The 25,184-nt window shown below is 42.3% G+C and overlaps 1 protein-coding gene across 2 annotated transcripts in view; it reads right to left on the minus strand.

The window, feature by feature from the left end:
- slc8a4b (solute carrier family 8 member 4b) overlaps nt 1–25,184 on the minus strand; it is a 101,661-nt gene that overhangs the window by 42,515 nt on the left and 33,962 nt on the right. The window contains exons 2-11 of one of the 2 annotated variants that reach the window (XM_031285041.2): nt 14,929–15,188; nt 13,612–13,751; nt 12,954–13,106; nt 12,633–12,860; nt 11,325–11,729; nt 8,786–8,896; nt 7,696–7,848; nt 4,318–4,414; nt 3,893–4,084; nt 3,020–3,212 (exon numbers count right to left, since the gene is read on the minus strand). In XM_031285041.2, coding sequence (XP_031140901.1) covers nt 3,020–3,212; nt 3,893–4,084; nt 4,318–4,414; nt 7,696–7,848; nt 8,786–8,896; nt 11,325–11,729; nt 12,633–12,860; nt 12,954–13,106; nt 13,612–13,751; nt 14,929–15,109 — 1,853 coding nt within the window. In that variant the 5' untranslated portion in view covers nt 15,110–15,188. Of the gene's footprint in view, nt 1–3,019; nt 3,213–3,892; nt 4,085–4,317; nt 4,415–7,695; nt 7,849–8,785; nt 8,897–11,324; nt 11,730–12,632; nt 12,861–12,953; nt 13,107–13,611; nt 13,752–14,928; nt 15,189–25,184 lie in introns of those variants that run through there. The other variant, XM_035994045.1, reaches the window with a different exon arrangement.

Raw genomic sequence — 25,184 nt, forward strand, 5'->3', positions numbered from 1 at the left:
GAGACAAGAGAGAACGCAGGGAGGTGTGGATGGTGAGTTATGTCGGGGTTGTGATCCAGCTAAATTGCCTTGGCAGTTAAGTCCCTTTTCTCTGAGTAAAGGGTTAGACAGAGATAAATGGATGGAGAGAATGAGGAGAGGGATAAAATAAGGGAGGAGGAGGTGGAGCGAAGAGAAAAGAGGAGCTGAGAGAGAGAGAGAGAGAGAGAGAGAGAGAGAGAGAGAGAGAGAGAGAGAGAGAGGAGCAAGATAAGGGTGTCAGGTAAGGCAAAGAGGAAGGCAACAAGGGGAGGAAAAAGGGGAAGAAAATTCTGACATTGTGTATATATGAAAAGGTGAAAGGCAGAAGGTAGGAAGATGCAAATGAAGAGGAGTCGAGGGTGCCCAGGAGGAGAGACATGAGATGACAGGGAGGTGAGGGTAGAGGAGAAGGTGAAGAAGGGAGGGAAGGAAAGAGGAGGAGATGACGGGGACGACAAAACTCATCCTGCGTGGAAGAAAATAAAAAAAATATACCAGACAGAATTATGGGGGGTGGGAGAAAGGGGGAGAGATGTTAAAGAAAGCCTGACAGAGACGAAAACAAGAGAAAGAAAGAAAGAAAATGGCTATCCAGAGCAAATCCAAGGTCAATGAAGAGCAGGAATTTATTGAGGCAAAACCAGAATAAGAGAGAGAAAGGGGAGGTGGAGGGAGGAAAGACACAAATGAGCACAGCGGATAAAAGCAGGTTTGCATTAGTGGGACATTTTTGACAAGGGGCTCAAAGGCACAGTGATGAAAGGAGGAGAGAAAACACACAGAAAGGGGTAGCAGCGGGAGAAGACATGAAAAAGTATGGAGGTGGAAGGAATTGTGAGAGCGCACATCCGGTTTGCACTGGTTTTTGTTCTGGTAGGTCCATCTTCTCAAAAAGTCTTTAAAAAGAGCAAGAAACATGACTGTACAGTAATGCCAAAGCATCTCTGACATTACTTCTGCTGACAGGGCACAATCCTATTTGATTTAAAGAGATGTTCTATTTAAAAACTAATAGGCACCAGGTAAGTTAGGGGAAACACAATGGATATTTGGCGTTATTTGTGGCATTACAAATTTGTATAACATTTTTTTAGCTTGGCAGGGGTTCCCAGGCCTGTACAATAAGAGGAGAAACACTGCATTCTGATTAATGCATACTGCTTGCTAAAAGTGTGCGTACTGGCCTTATCAAGATGATTTTCAAATGCTTCATAAATACAAGCCCTGCTGTGTTAGTCCGCATCCAGTGGAGGAAGATGCTTATTGTAGCTTATTGTTTACTCTTGACCCACACAGTTACAATCTCGTCAGGGTAAAACAAACTGGACTCACTGATCTCTTTAATCCTCTTGTACCAAATACACCAACAGTATCTTAATTCCATTGATACCACCTTCTGTTTAGTTTCTGTACTGACACACCAACAACAGACTATTACTGAGCTACCAGAGGACACACAGTAAATCTCTAATATCTCTAGCTCCCCCTCACTCCTCTCTCACCCCTTCTTAACCTCACTAGCTTTATAAGCAGTGATTGCATAATTGATGGTACATCATTTCACACAAACACACACACACACACACACACACACACACACACACACACACACACACACACACACACACACACACACACACACACACACACACAGGCACACACACTCTGCCCTTGTAGTGATGCTCATACGTAGAAGCTGGCTGATATAAGCTTGCAAGCTTCTTGTTCATTTGTAAATTCTGGTCCTACACAAACACACACAAACACACACACACACACACACACACACACACACACACACACACTGACATTCCTATACTTATGAGGACCCTCATTGACATCATGCATTAACTAGCCCGAAGCTTTGGTCACAACTACAGTACATGCATAACCCCAGCCCTTAACCATAGCCTACATGTAGCTCTAATCTTAACCTGGAAGCCAAAGTCTTAAAGCTCAAACAGCTCTTCGAAGACAAAAATGTCCTCACTCTCAAGGCCTAAAACTAAAATAGCTCCTTAGAAGGATAGAAGTTCAAGAGCACACGCACACACACACACACACACACACACACACACACACACACACACACACACACACACACACACACACACACAGAGTTAGAAATGCACTCTATGGGTGCAAGCAACAGATGAACAGCTTTTGAATTGTCTTGCCAACATTTGCCGCCCCCACCCCCCCATAGACACAAAACCACACACACATTTGTATCGTTATACTTGTGAGGACACTCATTGAGATAAATACACTGACACTGAATACTCCCTGTCAACCTTGCGTGAATGTCCTCACTCTTCATATTGGTCCTCATAAAGGTACAAAACCACACACACACTCTCACACACACTCAAACACAGAGTACTTGCTTTACAGGCCCCAGGAGGCGCTGAGGAAACTGCATTCCCAACTGCTTTATGTATTGGTCAATTTAACACCGCTAACATCAGCATATTAAAAATGCAGGTGCCTAAGGACACAAGAGCAATTTTGTGCGTGTGTGTGTGCATGTGTGTGTGTGTGTGTGTGTGTGTGTGTGTGTGTGTGTTTGTGTTTATGTGTGTGTGTATGTGTGTGTGTGTGTGTGTGTGTGTGTGTGTGTGTGTGTGTCTGTGCACGTTCGCGTGTGAGGAAGATGCAGAGTAGCCTACCTTGAAGAGTTGTATTATTATGCTGTTATCAGCCTAATAAAGTTATTTGTGGTGTGAGTGCATGTTTAACACTCAATTAAACCAAACAGCCATTTCTGAATGGGAATTAATCACACAGAAAGAGTAATGTGTCATTGGCAATCCAAAAATATGTCAGTCACCTTAAAGTGCAACTGAACATTTTTAGATATTGGGCAATTTGTCAACTGAGAACTGCAGCATCTTTCTATAATAAAAGCTGTGACTGCTAATTTACAGATTTCAAGTGTGCATAAACTGTGTGGTAAAGCGGGTTAAATAAGAGTTACTGACACCATGTCTGTACTTACATGGTCTCGTCATTCTGAAACTCCAGCTTGCCAGCGGCCAGTTCGTAGTCCTCCCCTGCCCTAGCGCTGGCATCCACGGTTCGGTAGGGGACGGCTACCAGGCCTCGGGCCCCCGAAGTCCTGAGCACCTTCACCTCCATCACACCTACGCTCTCACTGACCTTCTGACTGGCAGTCTCAAAGGTAAAGATGCCTGAGAAAGAAAAAGCAAAAAAAGATTGATAAACACTGCTCTCACTCACTAGCGTGCTCGCCAATGTGTACGGTATATATAGTGGAAGGGATAATAGATTACCACCCACTCTATCTAGATAAGATAAGTGTCAGGTAAACGCCCACTCTCCACTCAGCCTCCCTCACTTTAATTCTCTTTGGATGTTATCAATCTCCTGTAACTGAAAAAGTGGTGATGTTGAGGGGACTGGGACTCTGTGTGATACCGTTTCCTGGGACTATGTTGCAAAGCAATAGACCCATGTGGATTCAACGTTACGCTGGTGGGGGGCAGACATTTCTATCAAAACCTGTTCTTAACATCTACTTTTGTCTGCTTTGCATGTTCAGGCTACTGAACACAAATTGTTGATCTATGCCCTTGGTGTCACAGGGATGTTGATGTTGATGTGGATGCTGATTGTTGTTGTTACTTTTGTATGTATTTATGACATGGATGGGATAGACTGTAAAAATGAATTGCCCCTTGGGGTATAATAAAGTTTTCTGTATCTGTTCAATCTTGCACAGAAGGTTAAAGACATGAACATTCACTTTTCCTTAGAAAGTGAGGAGAATTTAAATTTCCGTTTGGCTTTAACTACGAAACCAAATGTTTTGTGTGTCAGTAGTTACATGAAGTTACACCGTTCCTGTTACCTGCGTGATCATCATCGTAGATGGTCACTGTGGCAGTGTGGTTGTCACCCAGCACGGCTTTGGGGGTGGCACTGGCATCCAGCGGGGCGGTGCCAATCTCAGGATAACCAACCACTCGAGGGTTACTGAGGTGGACGTAGAAATACTCATCCTCCTCAAAGATGTCGTCGTCAATCACTCCGACTGTGATCTCTGGTAAAAGAATTGTCATTTAAGGTTGATTTTGGTACAAAATAGTTCACGGTACTCCTCTTTATGCTAAACTATTTCAATAATAAACCTTAAAATCGTATTTTTATGGAAGCCATGTGGAAAAAGTTGCCTAAGGTGAAGCAGATGACCTCCGCTATTTGAGCCTCAGCCTCTGTGACATGTTTTTTGAAAATATGCCATACATTATAGCTGCCACTGTTATTTCTTTTTACCTTTGAGGGTCTCTCCTGGCTTAAACAGCAGTGTTCCCTCTGCAAACTCGTAATCCGAACCTGCATTTGCTGTGCCGTCCTCGGTGCGATAATCCACCTGGGGGAGATATGATTACAGGGAGATGGGAAGCGGGGTGAGACGAGAGGGAGGAGAGAGCGAAAAAGAGCCGTTAAAAGATGAAACAGGAGAGAACAGATATGAAAAGGGAAGATAAACACAAAGGAAGAGGCAGAACACAAAACAGAGGAGGAGAGGGAGATAGAGGAGGACGAGAGGCATTTGAGGAGATGTGAACAGAGGGTGAGAGAAAACAAGAGAAGCTGCTTCATAAACCGAGCCCTCTGGTCAGCCAGAGTATAATAATAAAGACTTTGAAGATAGTACAACAAAACTTCCCCTGTATCCTCTCCATTCTCTCCGTCCTCTCTCCATCTGCCCTGTTTATTAACTCTCATCCATCCTATACAGAGGCTTACAAATGTACCCTCATTTTTTAGAATCAGATAACAGGGATCAGATTGTGCCGGCTGTTGAATAAAAAACAAACTCAGAGAACTTCAAAATAATGTGAGGCTGTAGGAAAAGCTGAATCAGTGAATCAGTGATGTTGGTGCTTTTGTAGTCATTCTTTTGGTTCTGCTCTATTTTTCGCTGTGGCTATGAAACGTGTAAGAGTGTCACACCTCTGAACTTTTATTTAAATGCATCCATGGACAATAGCTGACACTACTGGGATGTCTGTATACTGTGGATTTATAATATTTTACACATATACAATTTTTATCTTGATGTGATTATAAAAACAGAAAAATGTTAAATTTCCTATAATGTTTTTTTTTTTTTATATACGGATAATCTGTGAGCCATTAATATAGCTTGACTTTAAGAACTGTATCACTGTAGGTTTAAGTTAATTATCACATTGTAGATGCCTCCATCATGACACCTAATTTCTATAATACAGCACATGAGCAAACTGTATGTGTGGAATTTGGTTTCCCATAAATTGTCTTACCATATACATAATCTATCCAACTTAAAGCTGCTACAATCAATGTCTTTTTTTAATGGCTTAAATTATGTGAATGTTGTCCTCCATACTGCTGAACCCAGAGTGAATTATCATGCGCTGTTCATTTCAGCTCTAGAGATTTGTTTTAGCATTTAGCTTATTGTTTTGGTTTTCGGCCCACAACTTTACTGCTTTTAGTCCGACAGCCCAGAGCCTTTGGATCAAACGAAAAGAGTACCAACATTTGAGCACAGGGGCCTCTCATATGCAGATATGGATGTCTGCCGGAGCCCCACTGCTGTGTTTGGCCCCTGGGGCCCTCAAAGAGGGCTGAAAAAATGTGTTCGATCAAACATTCAAAAACCATCTCAAACCAATCTGATATGAACAGGCAGGTCACACAGAGTACTGAATGGCCCCTGCCAGACAAATTATCCGCTGCGAAGGGCCCGTCAGACAACAAAAAAGGGCCCCTCAGATATGGCCTAGATCAAATGAAAGAGGTACCACATGAAACCACCTTGAAATGAAAAAGCACATCCCACCGAACCCGAAAATCACCATGCCAGACAAATTACTTGCTGCAAAGGGCCTGCCAGACACCCCTCAAATATACAATATCATACAATTGATTAAATGTTGAGAGAACCACTTCAAACTGTTTCTGAACCAATTGTGCACATCCACAAAGTACAACCATCAGCATGCCAGACAAATTTTCTGCTGCTTAAGATCCACCAGACACCAGATAAGCATGTTTCTCCACAGCGCTGCAGAGGAGGGTCTGGCTAGTCCACACAGGATTCCAGGATGGGAGAAAAACGTGCTCTGGTTTATTGGCATTTCTTTAAACCAATTACAGTAGTCTTGGGTGGTGCTAAGCACCAAACGGAGCCACGGTGCCTCTGCAAAATAGCCTTGGGAAGGTACTTTTTTTGGTGGAACGTGTACATTCAAAAGCTGTTTTTAGTTGTGCAATAGAAAGGTCAGATTGGACAGATAGTCTAGCTAGCTGTCTGGATTTACCCTGCAGAGATCTGAGGAGCAGTTAACCATAGTCCTCATAAATCCACCGGAGTTTAGAATTACAACACAAAGAAAGTGGAAGGTAACAGGACATCCGAAAAGAGTGGCGGAATTTCCCGCACAACATGAGTATTCCCGGAAGTGGAAGGTCATGGATATAGACTAACTGTATGTTATCCGTTTGATAACAAGTTAACCATTTTAGCATAAAAGGTGATGTCAGCAGCTTTAAGTTTGTAGTTTAGCTAGCCATTCCATTATACGTATCAAATGTTTAAACAAAAACAATTCTTTAAACTTTTCATGTACTGTTTATTCAAAAAGGCTAAGACTGCAGATTATACAGATTCTTGTAGCTTTTGAACATTTCAACAAGTGTGTCATCGGGGGGGCAGCAGCCTCTAGCTCACCTAGTAAGAGTGTTCGCCCCATGTAGGCTGAGTCCTGCAGTGACCCGGGGTTTGAATCTCCCCCTTTCGTGTCTATCTACTATCACTATAATAAAGGGAAAAGCCCCAAAAAATAATCTTTAAAAAGTGTGTCTTCGGGTAGGGTTCAAGTAGCTTCTTTGAGAAACTTTGTTTGATGAAGATAATCATTTCTTCGTCTGTAAAGCGCTGCTCTGACAATATGTCTTAAGAGCCTGCGTGTGGGCTAAATAGGCCACTTCACTTAACAAAATCAGCCTTCAGTAGACGGCAGACTGAGGCCATGCCATCAGCCTACCTCTACAGACAGCACTAATGTTGCATTTAACTTCATTTGTATACCGGGAGAAAAATAGAGGAGACACAGCCTTGCAAAAACCCTGTAGTACTAACAAGCAGATCAGGTATCATTCCACTGACAAGGACTCCCTGTGGGAGACTTGAAAGAAAACCTCTTATTCGGAGTTATGAGGCCAGCGTTAAGCCCAAAATCAAAGAGACTTTGCAAAAGGATATGTTTTTTCTTTGAGTTAAAACCTGAGCTGAAATTGTATTGTTCCTCCCAGCTCTCCTCTGTCACCCACTTCTACATCTTTGCCAGCATGTGACCACAAAGAGAACAAGAAAGCTCTCTAGAGGTGAGAACATGTTATGAGTAAGATCAGACCAAGACAAGGAAAACTGACAAAGATGTGAGTGATATCAGTTCAGAGGAGATTTGTATCTGTGGTGTCTGCTTTTGTCTGTCTGAGAGTCTTTTGGCTTCTCTCCCTCCCTCCCACACACACACACACACACACACACACACACACACACACACACACACACACACACACACACACTTTTAAATACACTTGGTCTTATTCTTCTGAACAATCCCACTGTCTTGCATTAATACCACACAAACATACCTTGACAGTAACTCCAGAGTCTCCTCCGTGTCTGGCAACGGTCAGTTTCAAGGAGCCGCAGTTTTCAAAGCATTGGTACAAAGGGGGTTCAAACTCCATCTTGATGGTGTGAGGGTCGTCCTCCTGAGCCTGGGTCTCATTGCTGCTCACCACCTAGGGAAAAAAAAACAGGGAAAAAGTCAGGTCAGTATCAGGTGCGGTGTGTTTATCTTTGAATAATGATGATAACAGTGTTTGGCAGTAAGGCATTACTTAGTAATATATTACTGTAATATAATTACTTTCCACAGTAATGAGTAGTGTAAGGGATTACAATTTCCAAAACAGTAATTCTATTAGAGTTACTAATCCATGTGAAGCTGCATTACCCGTGATTTGTTTTTTATCCCAGGTAGGCTTTCTTATATGATGGCGTGATGTGTACGCTTGTCTTAATTTAGCGTGCGGCAGGTCAGGGCCAGGGCAGGTCACATCACATCACGTCGGCTACTAGCCAAAAAGCTAAACGAAGGATGACGGAGAGAGGAATAAATTCAACAGCTGGAAGTATTGTCATTATATAAAGGCTTTGATCCGTGTGGGAACCTCGATGACATCCAACGTGTCACTGTGAGCAGAGCAGAGCAGCGTCCCTCTCCTCTCTCGCCTTGTGCACGCAGGCACAGCGAGTTACTATGGTGACGGGAAGCTGCGTCGCCAGGTCCTTCTCATAATGTAAGCCTAAGTGAAACTTGACAAAAAACTTAATAGGCCTATGTAAATGTGCGATAATCTACGTAGCATACAGTAACAGCCTGAATGAAGATGTCTGCAGCTCTACAGTTTGGCTGATAGTTGACTCATCCTGTAAGGTTCATTATTGTTCCAATAATGTAGAATGAGTTCTTAAGGAGCTGGCAGGTTGTGCATTTGTTTTGGGGGGATGGGCCGCGAAATGAATATAGTAATATAACGAGTAACGTAACTAATTACTTTTGATGCTAAGTAATAAGTAAAGTAATGTTATTACTTTTTAAGGAGTAATAAGTAAAGAGTAACATATTACACTTCCTGAGCAACACTGGGTGATAAGGTGAGATGTGCGTCTTACCTTTCGAGCCTGGTCAGCAGCGTGCTTCTTGAGGATGTTGCCAGCTCCAATCATCATCCTGGTTGCCTGGATACGGTAGAACGCTCTGCTCTTCTGCTGCTGCATCAGGACCTGATCAGCAAAACCAATCAATTAACAAATAGATTGTAACATGTTAATCTATAATTCAGTTTGTTTTTGTTAGTCATCCTTTTGGAAAAGCTTCTAATTTTAAACAGACAGCTGTAATTTAAAGGGTAAGCAGTGAATCTCTCTTGGGAAATTCTTTTTCGTCTCCACAGGGAGATTTGAGGTCGAAGGTCAGCTACAAATTCACTTAAGGACACTTTAGGACATGATGGAATCTGTAATTATTAGTTTCCTTAAAAACTTGATCTTGTGTGCTGAGCACGCTGGCCTAACTTAATGAAAGTTAAATACCAACACAGGGGACCACTACTGAATTTTTTATTTAATGACTCAATCTGACTACAAAAGTCCTTAATTTATCCGGTCGAGTTTAATCTCCAGGGTAGCAGACATTTTTATTTACAGCACGAGGCTGAGGGAGTAGCTGCAGGGGGGAGGGAGGCTTGAATGCAAACAAACATCTGGAAGTAGCCCAGTGCACCTTGGGGTGCCTGCCAAACTTCTTTCCTTCTCTCCCTCACTACCAAAAAACAAAGACCAAGACCAAGAAATTACTTTGAAGGATATAAATGGATACAACGGAGAAATCCGTAGTTTGATCATCAGTATTCGTAAAAAAAATGTTTAACCGTGTGTGTGTGTGTGTGTGTGTGTGTGTGTGTGTGTGTGTGTAGCAGCTCCTTTCTTTACCAGGGATGAGAACAGATTAACCGACTAGTTGATTAAACTCTGAGTGATGCATCCTATGGCGATCGAAACTCAACTAAACTAATGCCAAATTTAACCAAAAGTTAAATTTAGGATAAAGGAAAAGGGCTTATAAGTATCTATCAACAAATTATGAATCTAAATTCCCCCAAAAAATCTTAACTCGAGGTCCACTTGCTGGCTTTTCGTAGAGCTGTTGACCACATCTGACTGTCTGTTTAGCTCAATGTGTGAGATGCTGCTATAAGCTAAAAAAAAAAAAAAAAGATAACAAGTGGATCTTATGTTACAAATTTTTCATCAAGCTACGGCTTCCAAGGTCAAGGATTAACTTTCACGCTCACATATCTAATGTTCATACAACTTACCCGGCAAAAAATCACCTGGATGTCAGAGGGGTTGCATGTAACAGTGCTGTCAATCAAGCCAAGTGCCACCTTCTTCTCTGCAGACTAGTGGTTTTATCAGCACATAACATTACATGAGGAGCGTCCCAAAATACTGGATTTGCATCTGTTTATGTGTGTTTGAGAGAGACTGATACTCAGCCAACACTTTAATTAACTTCCTTATAACGTTGTTTATATTTGGTGTGCACACATGTATTTGGGTTTCCCTTTTCGATAAATAAATGTGCATTACATAAATGAATGAAAGGGGTACATTTTAATTAAATTTACTAAGGCAACTATGTTATTTGTTAAACAGCACAGAAGTTTCTCTGGAACATTTTTGAAATGTTCTCTGTATAACAGCTGTGTGCTGTTCTACCTGCTATCACCTAAAACACCTTGTTCACAACTGAAAGTGTCACAGCGTCGTCTCCAACACAAAGTCACCCTCAGAGGAGTCACATATGAAATGTGATGCATGATGCTATGATTCATTAAGATGTAACAAGATCTTTAGCTCAGAAACTCCGAAAAAAAAGGAACAAAGTCTAGATGAAGTCAAGACGGAGCAAACAAGGTAGAACAAATGACTAGTAAAATCCAATCATATTCATACAGGTGTACACACCGTTCATGTAATTTCAAGATATAATAAATTGTTGACTAAAATATAATGTAAATGAATGTCTTGGAGTAGCTTGACATTCAGGTAAATAAATTAATTTGCCGAGAATGAAATAAGAAGATTGATACCACTTTCATGTTTGTGTATTAAGTATGGTGCTCAAGCCAGGAAGCGAGAGAACAGTTAGCTTGGATTCCTCCAAAAGGTCAATAATATGCCAACTAGCACCTCTAAAGCTCAGTATTTTACTGTACGGTCCATAGAAACATAAAAAGGGACATTTTGTGGCATTAGCTATTTTTGCCAAACAGCAGTACAGCGCCAAGCTGCTGTTTGCTAATAAATAGCCTGTAACTTCCTACAATGCCACAACTTTCCATAAACCTTCGTAACAAACAAATTTTTCCTGTTTGCCAGACATGTTAATAAGTGAACTTTGAACTTTGGATAGAGCCAGGCTAGCTGTTTCCCGCTGCTTCCAGTCTTTATGCTAAGCTAATTGCCTCCCAGTACTCCATACTTAACACACAAACATGAGAGTGGTATCGATATTCTCAACCGACTCTCACCGCAAAAAAGCAACAATTATTTCCCAAAATGTCTACAACTATCCAAAACTATTCCTTCAAAGTATATACCCAATATCAACTAATTGATGTGCACATATAAGCACGTTCCTCCTAACCTGATAATTAGCCATCTCAATCAGCTGTTCCATGTCTTTGTCCGGGTGCCTCTGCTTCATGTCCTTCAGCGTCCTCGCCATGTCCCTTCTGGCCTCGTCCTCTTCGTCCTTGGCTCCTCCCTCTTCCATCATCCCTCCGTCCATCCCGCTGTGACAATTCAAGGCCACCTGTCCATCCAGCTCCAGCATGTCCATCTTGGTGAACCCCCCTGGACCCAGTGCTCCGCCTCTGCCCATACTCATCCCTCCGTCTGGCCCTCCCTCCGTCTCAATGATGATGCCGCGGTGCTTGTCAGCGCGGTAACGCTTGCGGACGTACTTGTAGAAGAGGAGGCGGCGGTCGGCCACCCAGGCCTGGACAACACAGAGCGGGAAGAAGAGGAAGGTCAGCACCGCCTCCCACACCTAGAGGAGAGAAGAGACAGAGTTAACGGCTTCCTTTTTCCTTCCTACGCAACAGTGGTGGAATGTAACTAAGTACATTTCTCAAGTACTGTACAAATTTGAGGTACTTGTACTTTACTTGAGTCTTTTTTTTTCATGCCACTTTCTACTTGTATGCCACTACATTGGGGGCGGCTGTGGCTCAGGGGTAGAGTGGTTGCCAACCAATCGCAAGGTTGGTGGTTCGATCTCTGGCCCTGCAGTCCCATGTCGAAGTGTCCTTGGGCAAGACACTGAACCCTGAATTGCTCCCGATGCTGCGCCATCAGAGTTTGAATGTTTACCTTGTACGGCAGCCTCAGCCAACAGTACAGTATATGAGTGTGTGTGAATGGTTCCTGTAATATATTTGAGTAGTCTTTAAGACTAGAAAAGCGCTATATAAATACAGTCCATTTACATTTAGAAAGTAATGTAGTTTTTACTCCACTACATTAATCTGACATCTTAAGACAAATTAAGATTTTTAAAGACATGACATACGTATAAAAAAATGTGTTCTATAATAAATTCAACTACCCAACAACATAAAAGCCTACAAGTCCAGCTGAAATGATTAGACGATTAAACACTTAGTTGATTGACAGAACTGTTTGGATTGTTTCCAGTTTCTAAAATGTGAGGATTTTTCTGCATGGAGTACTTTTACTTTTAATACCTTGTCCATTTTCCTGATGATACTTACATACTTTTACTTAAGTAACATTTTCAATGCAGGACTTTTACTTGTAACAGTGTGGTATTAGTACTTTTACTTACTGTAAGTAAAGGATCTGAATACTTCCTCCACCACTGCTACCCAACTTTCTCTTTTTTCCACCAAATGTTCCTCTCTTAACAGCTTCCATTTCTGTCTGTCCTCACCTCCACTTCTCCAGGGGAAAAGACACTCAGTATCAGGTAAAGCCAGATGTAGGCGAAGATACTCCAGGCCGCCGTGACGAAGAACACCCGAAGGTGTTTGATTTTGCGCGTCTCTCCATCAGGAACCACGTACACACACAGGGCGATGATGATGAACATGTTGAAGGCAGCGCTGCCCACAATAGTGCTGGGACCCAGAGAGCCAGCCTCGAAACCGTGACCACACACCTAAAGGTGGGGTGAAAATCAGATTATTGTGTTCCCATTACATTCTGTATCAGTTAATCTAATGTGTAACCATCCGGCTCATATTGTGCTCACCTCAATAACTGACAGCAGTATCTCGGGGGCACTGGAACCCAAGGCCATTAAAGTGAGATTAGAGACGGTCTCATTCCAGATCCTGACCGTGGCGGTGGTGGTCTCACCATTCGGCCTCTTTATGGTGATTTCCTTCTCCTGGGAGGTGATGACCTGGAGAGGAGAGGAGAGGAGAGGAGAGGAGAGGAGAGGAGAGGAGAGGAGAGGAGAGGAGAGGAGAGGAGGAGAGACCAAAAGGCCAGAAAATAAAAGTAAATAAAAGGCAAGGAGAGGAGAGGAAAGGAAAGGAAAAGAAAAGTATAGACAAGGAAAGTGGGTGCACCAAATGGAAAGGAAAGAAAGTGATTAAAAAAAAAGGCAAAAGGAAAAGCAACGAGAAACAAGGAAAGACAAGGAGAGTAGAGGAGCCACCGAAGGGAAATGAGAAGAATGTGATAAGGAAAGGAAAGCAATTTAAGTATTTAACAAAGATGCCACAGAGCTGTCAAACATGTCATATAAAATTAGATCCACTGTATCCCCCAAACTGATGGTGACAACTTGCATGAGTACTACATACTGTATATAAATGCATCCATCTACTGTGAAGGCATGTAATATAATGGGGAGAAATAATGGAACATCTGGATTGTAAAATAAGTGGTCATCTCTTGCCTACCTCTATAGAAGACATGAATCGGTCCGCTATAATGCTCATGCCCAGGAACATATAGATGAGTGCTACAAAGTAAACAATGGCCCGTGCCACTTTGTCCCCCACAGAGGGGTTCTGAGGGTTCCACACAGGCAGTACCACTCCTGAAATGTTAAACAAAACAAAGATTATCAAACTGAGTTTTGCAGCAAAAGATCACAAATTCACAAATTCACAAAACAGATTATCACAAACAAATTGTGTGTGATAATCTGACTAATCAATCCCTTTCTTATCTTGTACAGTCTGTCACTGTGGGCATTTTGTAAGAAGCGCAGTAGCAGTACAACCTGATTAAGGAATATAATAAGTGGGAAATTTTCCAAACTTATTGAAATAGAATCAATGCGCTCTAGTTTTAGGGCTGTAAATTGGCATGATCATCTGATACTGTAACCCAGCAGTTCAGTTTTTGCTCAGGAGGCAATGAACCTTAGTATGGTGTAGCGTTCCTGCTTTATGAATATTCTGCTGACATTGTTCAACTTAAAATATGCATTAGCAACTGGCAAATACATCTCTTTCCAGAGCTTCTGGACAGGTCACACAAAATGAGCTGAAAAAATAAACTGCAATAAATGCCAGGAGGTTATTTATAAGCTATTTTAGAAATTAAGAAGTCCTGGTACCACGTGAGAAATATACTCTAACTCTATGTGGTTACGCTGTGGAGTATGATATGATAAAGAAAGGAATATAGATTTTAAAATATGATAGTAAGTGACCTTAGGAATACTTTCTTGCAGAGTTTGAGCTGATAGGTGAATGAGTGCTTTGTGGCTAGATATAAAGTTAGTATGGTCTATATTTTTCTCTGTAAAATCTGTTTTATATATTCGGGAGGCATAGTGCAACCAAGACAATAGCGACCTGGCTAATAAATCTGTAGGATACTAACACTGGGAGAAATTATAAATGCATTAATGCATATAATTTAATGCATGTCGTCATATTTTGTTTCTTACAAAAGAGGACAGTGAATTCATTGAATAAGCCACTGGCTGTGTGTTGTGTTGTTGTCTGAGGCCCGCTGGCTTCCACTGGTCAACTTTACTGATCTAAAACATCATGTTCAGCTGGTGACATCAGTGTCTGACATGGCTGGTACACAGACACCTAGAGGCTTAACGCTTTCCCCTACTACAACCATTTCAACCCTTTCAATAAGCTGCACTTGCCGTAAGAGTTCAGGTAAGAAATATATCATATGTATGATAAAATTATGGTAATCCCTTCTCTATACGCATGAAACTGCAGTTTTCACACATAAGACCAACCCACCTTCCTGACAGGGGTCTCCGCTAGCTGAACAGTTTGACTCAGATGAGCCTGCGTGCACCGATCCAGTACAGGACAGGAGGAGAAAGGCGGAGAGGAGGAACGAGAGGAGAGGTGAGGAGAGGCGGGAGTGGTGGTGGGAGGTGAGAGAGGATGGAAGCACAGGCATGGCTGCTGGAGCCATTTCTGCTGATGCAGTCGGGCCTTCGCTGGACTCTACTGAGTTCTACTGGGTCGGCGCAGCACGGAATGACGTCCAAATCCTTCAGGTAGACAGAAAAAGGGTAGAGACAGAAGGAGAGTCGTTATTCAATTTAACTACTATTAACTATTTTTATTTCTGTTGGTTTAATTGTATTCACTATTTGAAAAAAAAAACCTTCTGCTGCTTTTAAATCAACTCAAGTGCCATTGATTAAAGCATGTAGAAAGTGGTAAAACTTGGCGTTAATAGCACTGGGTGAGGAAAAGCTTAGGTGGCCTGTCAGCAAAACTCTATATCTTATGTGACTTAAAGTAACAGCATTCGTCATTTTTCATAGAACTTAATAGAAGGTAGTCGCAAAGTGCTTTATGGTAGATAAAAAACAGATAGAATGAAATGAAGAAGCAATAAAAGCAATAATGAAATGCCATTACATAAAAGCAAGGCTAAAATAAAGTCTGTAAAAACATTGTAAATGATGATACACTTGTAGCCAGCATCTGTAATAAAGTTTAAAAAAAATAGCGAACAAAGATGTAGCTGGCCTGAGCTCCTCTGGAGCCGAAATGAAAAAAATCAATCACCTCTTGTTTTTTATCTGGACTGTAGAACAGTCAATAGGAAGCTCTTTTAGCTGTACCGCAGAGCAGACAGCAGACACACATTACTCTATTTGTAATGTGAACTTTAGGATTGTTTTTTTCAATTTAGACTTTGTGGTAGAAATCAGATTACCAGGGGCTATAAATTGGCTCACACACAAACAGCTTTGTGCCAGGCCTTTTATCCCATAAATGTGAACACAGAACTCTTGGAATCAATTGTGATAATAGATAACAGATCTAAAGATGTAACTAGGCTGATGTAATCCAAGCAAAGGCAACCGTTTGGTTTTATAATTCAAGGAAGAGCACATTAAAGCTGACTGGAGTCATGGCTCTCATCGCCACACCAATCACTATAAAGTCCAATGGGGAGGTTTTCACATAAAACTACTTCCACTCCCTCTCAGCCATCACATCTGCCAACTTTCACCCCTCACCATTACTCGCCCTGTTTGGTGTCCTACCCAGAGTGCTCTGGTCCTACTCATTGGCCAACTTCTCAGCTTAACATGTCCCCTCATAATTACAACTAAATGGGGTGAATTAATTGATTTATGCTTTTAAAGACACAGTATATAGTGAATAGAGTGTAAGTTTGAATGCAGATCTTCCAGACAGGTAGCTAAAGCCTTCAGGCTCTACTAATCAAATGGTTAAGTTTAGGTTATAGGTGGTTCAATCTGCACTGTTCATATATGAATATGAGCAACAGGTCAAATGATTATGTGTAATGTGAAAGGGGTTGACTGTATTGACAAACCCACAGATAATAATTCCCTCAGAGTGTTTTATCTCCTTTCAGCTCATTATTTTGGTTTTACAGCCCACAAATTGACTGTTTTGATTCCGTCCCACCGCTCTCATGGAGCATTCCAGCAGCTGCAGTTAGATGTTTTCAGTGAAAAAGTTTGGATTAACCCACTGTGTACTACCTGCCGCACACCAAACAGCAGAGAGACAAATTCAGCGACTAGCTGGTAAACATAGTGGAGCATTTAGCAGCTAAAGAGACACTCTCAGGTGTTGGTAGAGACCAAAAAAGTTTGTTGTGCAGCGTCCAAAGGACCCAAAACATATATATCCATGCATGTTTAAGGTTAGCATTAAGAATATAGTTGGGGCCGATCAGTGGCGTTTTTTGGCACGGGCAAACCGAACGGGTTGCTGGGCATAGGCGCCAATACCATTGGTGCTCCGCTAATACTGAGCCCCCACGAAGCTGATCGAGGTTATGTGTCAGTTAAACTTTTCATCTCCAATCCTATCCTGAGTTGAAAGATAGCCTACTTTACGGCTTTATTATCGAGTTGATGGGTGTGTGTGTTCGTGTCGGCCGTCTGAAATGCGAACATTTTTTGACTACTTTTTTTTTAAAGGGCGTGCACCCGTGAGCACCCACGGAGGAAAACAAATGGGCGCCTATGTTGCTTGGTCTCCCAAATGGAACGGTCCAGACAAGGGGGGGAACGGGGGATGATAAGGATCTATCGGAGATCTACCCCAACTTTTGGACTGCTCTCAGGATTGCACTTACTCTGCCAGTCACTGTGGCTCAAGCAGAGAGGAGCTTTTCAAAATCAAGTCATACCTGAGGTCAACCATGTCCCATGAATGGCTCACTGGCCTTTCCGTCAGTATCAATCATTCAATAGGGGAGCAGATTTCATACGATAACATCATTGATGATTTTGCATCAAGTAAGGCCAGAAAGGTCAGGTTTTAGTTTTAGTTTGTGTTTTCTGTTCTTAGTGCCATAGTGTAACAATTAGATTCTCTTTAGTGTGTTTTCACATTTGTGTGATGAAGGATTTGTGCTATTTAGAATAGGCCTATTTATTCTATATTTTATTTGTATATTATTCTTAATATATATATATATATATATTATAACAACATAAGTGAAAGTTAAAGAGAATTATATTTCTCAATTGCACAAATCTTTCATTAGAACATCTGAAAAACACACTTAAGAGAATCCAGTTATTTAACTATTGCAATTACAACAGGAAACACACTTTTTAAGTTGCACAATCTCCACCTCCAACATTTTCAAAAGACAATGAACACAATTGTGCACTAAATATGGCAGTATAAGTAATCAGAACTTAAAATAAATATACACTATAATATAGTAATTTCGTAAAAGGGGGCTTGAAGGGGGTCTCGCCCTCGGCATAATTCAATGTAGAACCGCCCCTGGGGCTGATGTCTCTGTCTTGCCATTTTAGCCATGGAGGAAGTGCTGCCCAGAAGGTTATGCTCAGGGCAAAAACTTCCCCTGCTCTCTCTGCTACTGCTCATAAATCTTGTGGTGTGAGTGAACAGTGAAGGCCAAAATGTTCAAACTTTGATGACTCTTTCATCTCAGGGGCATTTTCTCATGTGAAAAGTATGCTATTTAGCTAAAACTGCAGCATTAAAAGTAGAGTGACAAACTGAATTTCCCTAGAGGAAATAAAAGCCTTGAATCAAGTCTTTCATGTGTGACTGTTTAAACACAATCCATTATAGACCAGTGCATGTATGTGCAACCAGACGGAAATGCTGTGCCATGTTGCAGATTTCATGCTGCTATACAGTGTTTGGCAGTGAACATTGGCTGAGAACAAGCAGTCGACAGTAGAGATACGACAGCAATATGGTGCCATGACCAAGAAGTAGAGTGGCTTTTTAGTTGGACCAGAGGTATTATGTCGTGAGGAGAAACGGAGCAAAAAAAAAAAAGGATGAGAAACCGTTTGAACTGGCAGTGGTGTTGGGTCAAATCAGTGAAAACACATTCCCAGAGAGGAACTGAAACAAACACGCATGTGCACACACAAAACACAGAGGCAAACACACAAACAGTGGCAGCCTTGTAGTGCTGATGTTGCTAACCTTGTTCTCTCTCTCTCTCACACACACACACACACACACACTCAGGGTTAGTCAGCCTTGGGTGAAAAGTTGCTGACCCTGTCTTCACACAAACACATACGGGCATACACACACACGCAAAACCACAGTTAGTCATCTGTCGTGACATTAGCAGGGAGCTGCTGACCCAGTCTTCATCTATCTTCCAGGGTCTCGCTGCTCTGACAACAACCTGTCACTTCAATACTCCACTTGCTTCTCTCCTGCGCCGTATATCCTGCCACTGCTTCCCTGCACTCTTTTACTCGCTCTCTTCTTTTCTTTATATTTCTTTTTTCTGTCCGTCTTTTTTAGACTTTGCTCCTGTAACACAGATTGCTGTATAATTTTAGCTTGGAGTGATTCAAGATTATGTAATGTAATATTAGTACGCCACAGATTCAGCATTTTTGTCGGACTCACTAAGTTCAGTGTGTGGGGTAGTGATGGCGCAGCTGATATGACACACGCCTTTGGTGTTGGAGACCTGGGTTCGATTCCCACTGCGATACATCAACCAATGTGTCCCTGAGCAAGACACTTAACCCCTAGTTGCTCCAGAGGTGTGTGACCTCTGACATATATAGCAATTGTAAGTTGCTTTGGATAAAAGCGTCTTACTGACATGTAATGTATCAAAATTGATGCAGCAGACCCAGAGATATCCTTTTTTATTCCATGCATTTTTCTTTGTTGTAAAAACTGGTGCTTACATTACCCACAATGCAACTCGAATGCCGACAGTTAAGTTGAGGTTTCCGAGGTGAAGAATGAATTGTCACGTTCAAATGATATCCAAGTATACATTAGTTCAACTTTCATTTTCATTATGATCTTGGTGCATTAGAACTTAAAATCAATTATCTTTTTTGCTTAAATGTAATGATTCTAATCATCACTCCACCGTACACACTCAACTGGGAGACTAGATGATTCTCAAAAATACTTCACTTCCTCTTTTCTCCAGACTTGATTCATCAGTATTCTCAGCGTTCTTCCTCTCCTCTCTTACCTGCTTCATTAAACCACCTACTCTGTTTCCCCCTCATTAGTTTCCATCGTGTCCATCCCTCTTCTGTTCTGCTCCCTCCAATCCTTTCTGTGCATCTGCATAAGTTAATGTCCTGTCGTCCTCCGTCTCTCTATGCCTTCCCACACATTCACCACTTCATGTCTCAAGCACCTCTCCATATCCCCTTCTCCTGATCCGCCCAGCCTCATCGCTCCTTTCATGTCATCCTTATCCGTAAACAAATCCGTCCCATTTTTAGTCCACAACATGAACATTTGATAGCACAAAAAGTCCACAATCAAATATCATGGGTTCCTCATGGGAAGGGAGGTGATGTGTCCACTTTTATTTCATAGTATTTAACTGACTAGTTGGATAGTGACCAAAAGTCATAGGACGTGAGTGATGACTGGAAATACTCAAATGGAAATTCACAGTGGCTAAATACAGAATAAACGGCTCTGGTTAAATATGCAGCTGTGGCTAAATTTCAGATTAAGAGCCCCGTTTTGTGTCAAGGTGTTTATTATTTCCATATATGCATCCATGCTTTAAAAAAGCTATTAGCCTTTTCATAAGCTGATTGCAAAAATAAAATGTGCAAGGCTGCATGAAAGAAAGAGCATATGAATACAAAAAGGAAACGTGGAGAATTGCAGAATATTAGCTGAAATAGTCAGCTTTACTGTAAAAGGATAAAGGATTGATAGGAGAATAAGCAGAAGGTACACTGATTCAATACCATGAAGTTCAGTGGGATATTTTAACACTTGAAGAAGATGGAACATGCTTTTATCTTGTTCATTTATTCATTCTAAGAAAGTTGCACACTTTGATGTAGCACTGGTAGCAGTGACCTCAGGATTTATTGTAATGCACATTAATAGGGTCAACTTGTGGGATTGGTATGATGCTAAAAATATGTACAGCAGATTAAAACAATCTTTAATAAACTGAAGTGTCTGTGCATATGTGTGTGTGTGTGTGTGTGTGTGTGTGTGTGTGTGTGTGTGTGTGTGTGTGTGTGCGTGCGTGCGTCTGTGTCTGTGTGTGTGTTCCTTATTTCCCCAAGGCTTTCCCTTGTAGAAGATGAATCATTCTGACAGATCACACACATCATGACCTGCCCTGACTTTTCGCAAGACTATTGCAGGGAGTAATGGACTTTTTTTCTTAAAACAACATGCTTGATTTGTTAAGCAGCACTGTACACAGATACACCTGTTGCTCTTATGTTTTACATTTAGACACTGGTGTTGGCAAATCAACCAGGACTGAAATCTTAGGGATTAGAACTTCACAGCCCTGGGAATAATGGAGATAATCATTAAAAGAAAGAACACCACAAAAATAAACAGTACTGGCCGAAATAAATGATCTGCCCTGAGAAGCAGTAGCTGAATAAACCGGAACAATGTCTGCATCAAAAGTGAATTTGGGAAAATGTGCCAGAGGTCCGGGAGGATTAGATGAAGGCAGACATTAGACACGCATTCAAGCCCCGCCCCCACTGGAGGGGAAAAGAACTCTCCGCTCTCCACTTAATGTTGGACATAAGGTTAGCTTAGTGTCAGGATCCCACAGTCTTCCTATTCTTCCTGCTGATTCCTCACGTCTGTATCCACTTTTGTCTTCATAAAAGCTCAGTTTTTTTGTCATGTCATGGGTTATTTACCCTGTTGGTAGTGAATATCACCACACAGCAGGCATTTTCCTGTTTGCTAGCAGACGAAATTGACGAGGAGGAACCTTCACGCAATACAAGTCAATGGAGAGCGGAGAGTTGTTTTCCCCTCCAGTGGGCGTGGCTTTCAGAGCATGATGCAATGCATTCTGTCTCTATACACATATTCACACCCACACACACACACACAGACAAGCTTCTACCCGACCCGTTTATTAAAAGGAGTAAGAGCATTGACCATGGTTGTTGATTCATATCACATAAGCTGTGTTCCGCTGCTCTGCCTCGTTTCGCACCATGAATCACCACACACAGACACAGACACACGCAGAGTGCAGAGGGCTAATGTCTCAGGGTTAAATTACATTTGCTTCACTGCATCTTCATGGGCTCAGCAAACGTTCCTACTAGCATTAGTCCAGCTCTTGCCTTTTCCTCTTTTTCTCCATCCACTCATCCTTTCACACTGCTAACACTGCCATGACAAGTCATGTGACCTAATATTGAGCATCAGCGTCAGTTCTGGCAGGCCAGGTAGTCAAGACGCTGCTAACCGCTATTGGTCAACAACACGGTCTCATCAGCTGATCTGCATTAGCGCATCAGCTGGTCACTCCCCTCGCTGCTAAATGGCTACACTCAACAGGGCGCGCTACTTAAGCTGATTCAGTTGGCTCCTTCTGCTTGCTGCCTTAGCTGCTCCTAAATGCTGCTACTTTAGCTTGTTCCTACTGCTGCTTTAGTTTGCTCCAAATGCTTGCTGCTCGCTTTTTGCTACCCACCTCCTCCCCTGCTCCACCTTGTCGTGTATAACGTGGCATTTGCTTCTATGTCATTGTTGCTGCTCTGTTCATATGGGGGAATAGTTTAGCTCTCCCAGTACTAAACTGTGTGAGCGTCCCCTAATGCTGCTGCTGTCCCCTGACTCTCTGCTTTTTCATGGTGCTCATGAAAGGTCAGGGGACTCCTCTGAACAGAGCCATATCGCCAAATTTAATTCCTAATTTATTCAATAAATTCTTAAAGCTTTCATTGTCTGTGTTGTTCTTGACGTTATGGACCTGACAGAACTAGAATAACTGAAGTGAGATCATATCACTGTTTTCAGTGCAAATCACCTGTGACTCCCAGAGGAAAGTGTGAGCAGCAAAAGGCATAAGTAGTGTTTTGGTTTTTGTAAAATCTCCTTGCCCTTCAGATAAAGATAAATACATTTTATATAACCACAGCACAACAGTGGTTGGACCTGGATTTATATACTCTCAGGACCACAAGTATATTTTGTTCATTGGTTTCTCATCTTTGAATCCAGAGTTGTTTTCTTGGTTTCATAGCACTGTTACATGACCTAGTACCTGTAAGACCAGTACTTTGCAGTTAGGGCCCTTCATCCCTTCATCTCTTTATCTTCATTTAAATCTGAATATATCAATCACGATGCATTTTCTCTTTCCTTCTCTATCGCCATCTCCTCCATATTCCCTGTCCCTCTCTGTCTTCTAACCCCTCCATCTCTTCATCCCTAACTTCATCCTTTCCTTCTCCCATGACTCCTCCTTTTCCTGTCTCCACTATCTATCTCCTCCATCCTGTTTCCTTCCATTGCTAACAAAGTTATTATCTCTCCTCCATAGAGAGTGAAGGGGAACAAGATGCAACCAGCGTGACTGATCTTGGTCATATCTTTAATGTGTGTGTGTGTGTGTGTGTGTGTGTGTGTGTGTGTGTGTGTGTGTGTGCAGACTGTTTCCTGCAACTTTACTGGTGCTGTGCTGTGCGTAAGTGTGTGTGTGTGTGTGTGTGTGTGTGTGTGTGTGTGTGTGTGTGTGTGCTATGTGTTAGTGTGTGTGTGTGTGTGTGTGTGTGTGTGTGTGTGTGTGACACTGATATTTTGCTGCAGCGTGGAAGCTCCAGGCTGGGTGGAGGGGGATTGGAGGGTGGGGGGGTGGGAGTGAAAGGGGGAGGCAATGAGGCAGCGAGGCGAACCCAGGAGGGAGCAGTTATTGTGGGAGGGGGGGAGCGGTGGCGCTGGCTCATTGTGCTACACAGAGCTCAAAGTGCTTGGTTTCTTGGGTAGGACAAGATTAGAGGAGAGATGAAGAGTGGAGGATGATGCAAGAGAGATAGAGAGAGAGAGAGAGCGAGAGAGAGAGAGAGAGAGAGAGAGAGAGAGAGAAGAAGAGAGAAAGGTAGTGAGGAAAAGCGCTGAGACAAAACCCAAGAAAGGCAGGAAGGAGATGTACAGAGAGATAAAGAAAGAGGTGGAGAAAGAGAGGCAGTGTGTGAGTGTGTGTGACTCTAGGATTACAGCTATCGAGCGGCTGAAGGGCTGATGAGATGCGTAATTAGGCAGATTTAAGGGCGATAGCGAACGCACCCCACTGGGCCGTGGGATACAGCTGTCCAAGCATGTTAGAGAGTGCTGCGAAATGCTGCCCATGCTCTGGAGCACAGTGCAGAGTTAAGTCGCTGGCAAACGCAACTCAGTGGAAGGAAAAGAAAGACATCAGGGATGCGGCCTGGCTGTCCCCTCCAAACGTATACCAATGTTGCACATGCATCAGTAAGCTTTCAGCTTATGAAGTGTGTGTGCGTTCATAGGTCTGAAGAGGACAGTGAATGCAATCTGCAGACAGACTGAGCTGTCCACTGCATCCTTACTCTGAGATGTTACACTTATAGATTGAGCATTAATGACAATAAAAACAAACAAAAAACTGCTGATTCCCATGAAAGATTCACACATTTCAGACAGGTTTAAAGATTTGTAGGTGCCAGTAAATGCCCCCCACTAGCACTAGAGTCTAGAAGTTCCTAGAGGAAACTGTTTCGAAATGTTGCAGAAGCTGACACACACACACACACACACACACACACACAGCACTGCAATGCATAGATGTCAGCTTTTGTCATATGATGCACAGAAAGTTTGATCAAGCCTCTAGCCAGGGTCACAAGGGTTAATACTGAGAGAGAGAGAGAGAGAGAGAGAGAGAGAGAGAGAGAGAGAGAGAGAGAGTATAATGTACATACTGTACATATAATCCTTTTTGTCACAACCCTTAATACCCTTTCGTTTGGCTTTCTCCCTCAAAAACTGTAGGGAAGACCATTGCTCTGCCTCAGAATAATTTAAGGAACAGGAGAAGGTGAAGTGAGGTTCATGAGCAGAGAGTAAAAGGGTCTTGCTGTTCTCTGCTCCCAGAAGAATCTGGCTCCTACAATTGCAGCATACAAATTTCACCACAGGGTACCAAGTCAATGTGGGTTAATATTATCCTGCCTGAAGTAATGAAACTCTCTTCCTTGCCCTTCATGCCTAATTCCTTCTGTGTTTTTCTAATCGTCTATGGGGAAATCTAACCCTTTAAAATTCTGTTATGTGCTCTTCTGTCAAATAAAACTGTAGGATATGGGCCTGCAGCCAAAGTTCTCACTTGTCTCTCTTTGTGTCATCAGCAGTTCTACATGTGAACGTTTGTGTGGGCGAGGACATCAGCCAAATGGGGCTTAAAGGGTTTTAATGGGCTGTGACATTAAAACAAGAGAAGATGATGCATGATATGATGAGGCTGGCTGTGTGTGTAAGAGTGTTGTGTATGTATGTAATAAGGGTGTTGAGTGTAAAAGGCTAGGGGCATAGAAAATCAGAGATTCATTTGTTGGAATACTTATCTCAGGAAGAGTGCATAAATAAGACGGATTTCAGCCAGTAGCAGGGTGGTCTCTTTTCCCTCTACTTAACTCTCGCCACTCTCCCTTCCCCTGCTTCGCCTATTCTCTCTTTCACTTGTCTTTACACATGCTCCCTTATTCTACCTCTTCTAACTCAAATCTCCCTGTCTCCCAACCTTCTCG

This window comes from Sander lucioperca, chromosome 17 (genome assembly GCF_008315115.2).
Source record: "Sander lucioperca isolate FBNREF2018 chromosome 17, SLUC_FBN_1.2, whole genome shotgun sequence".
NCBI classification, from domain to species: domain Eukaryota; kingdom Metazoa; phylum Chordata; class Actinopteri; order Perciformes; family Percidae; genus Sander; species Sander lucioperca.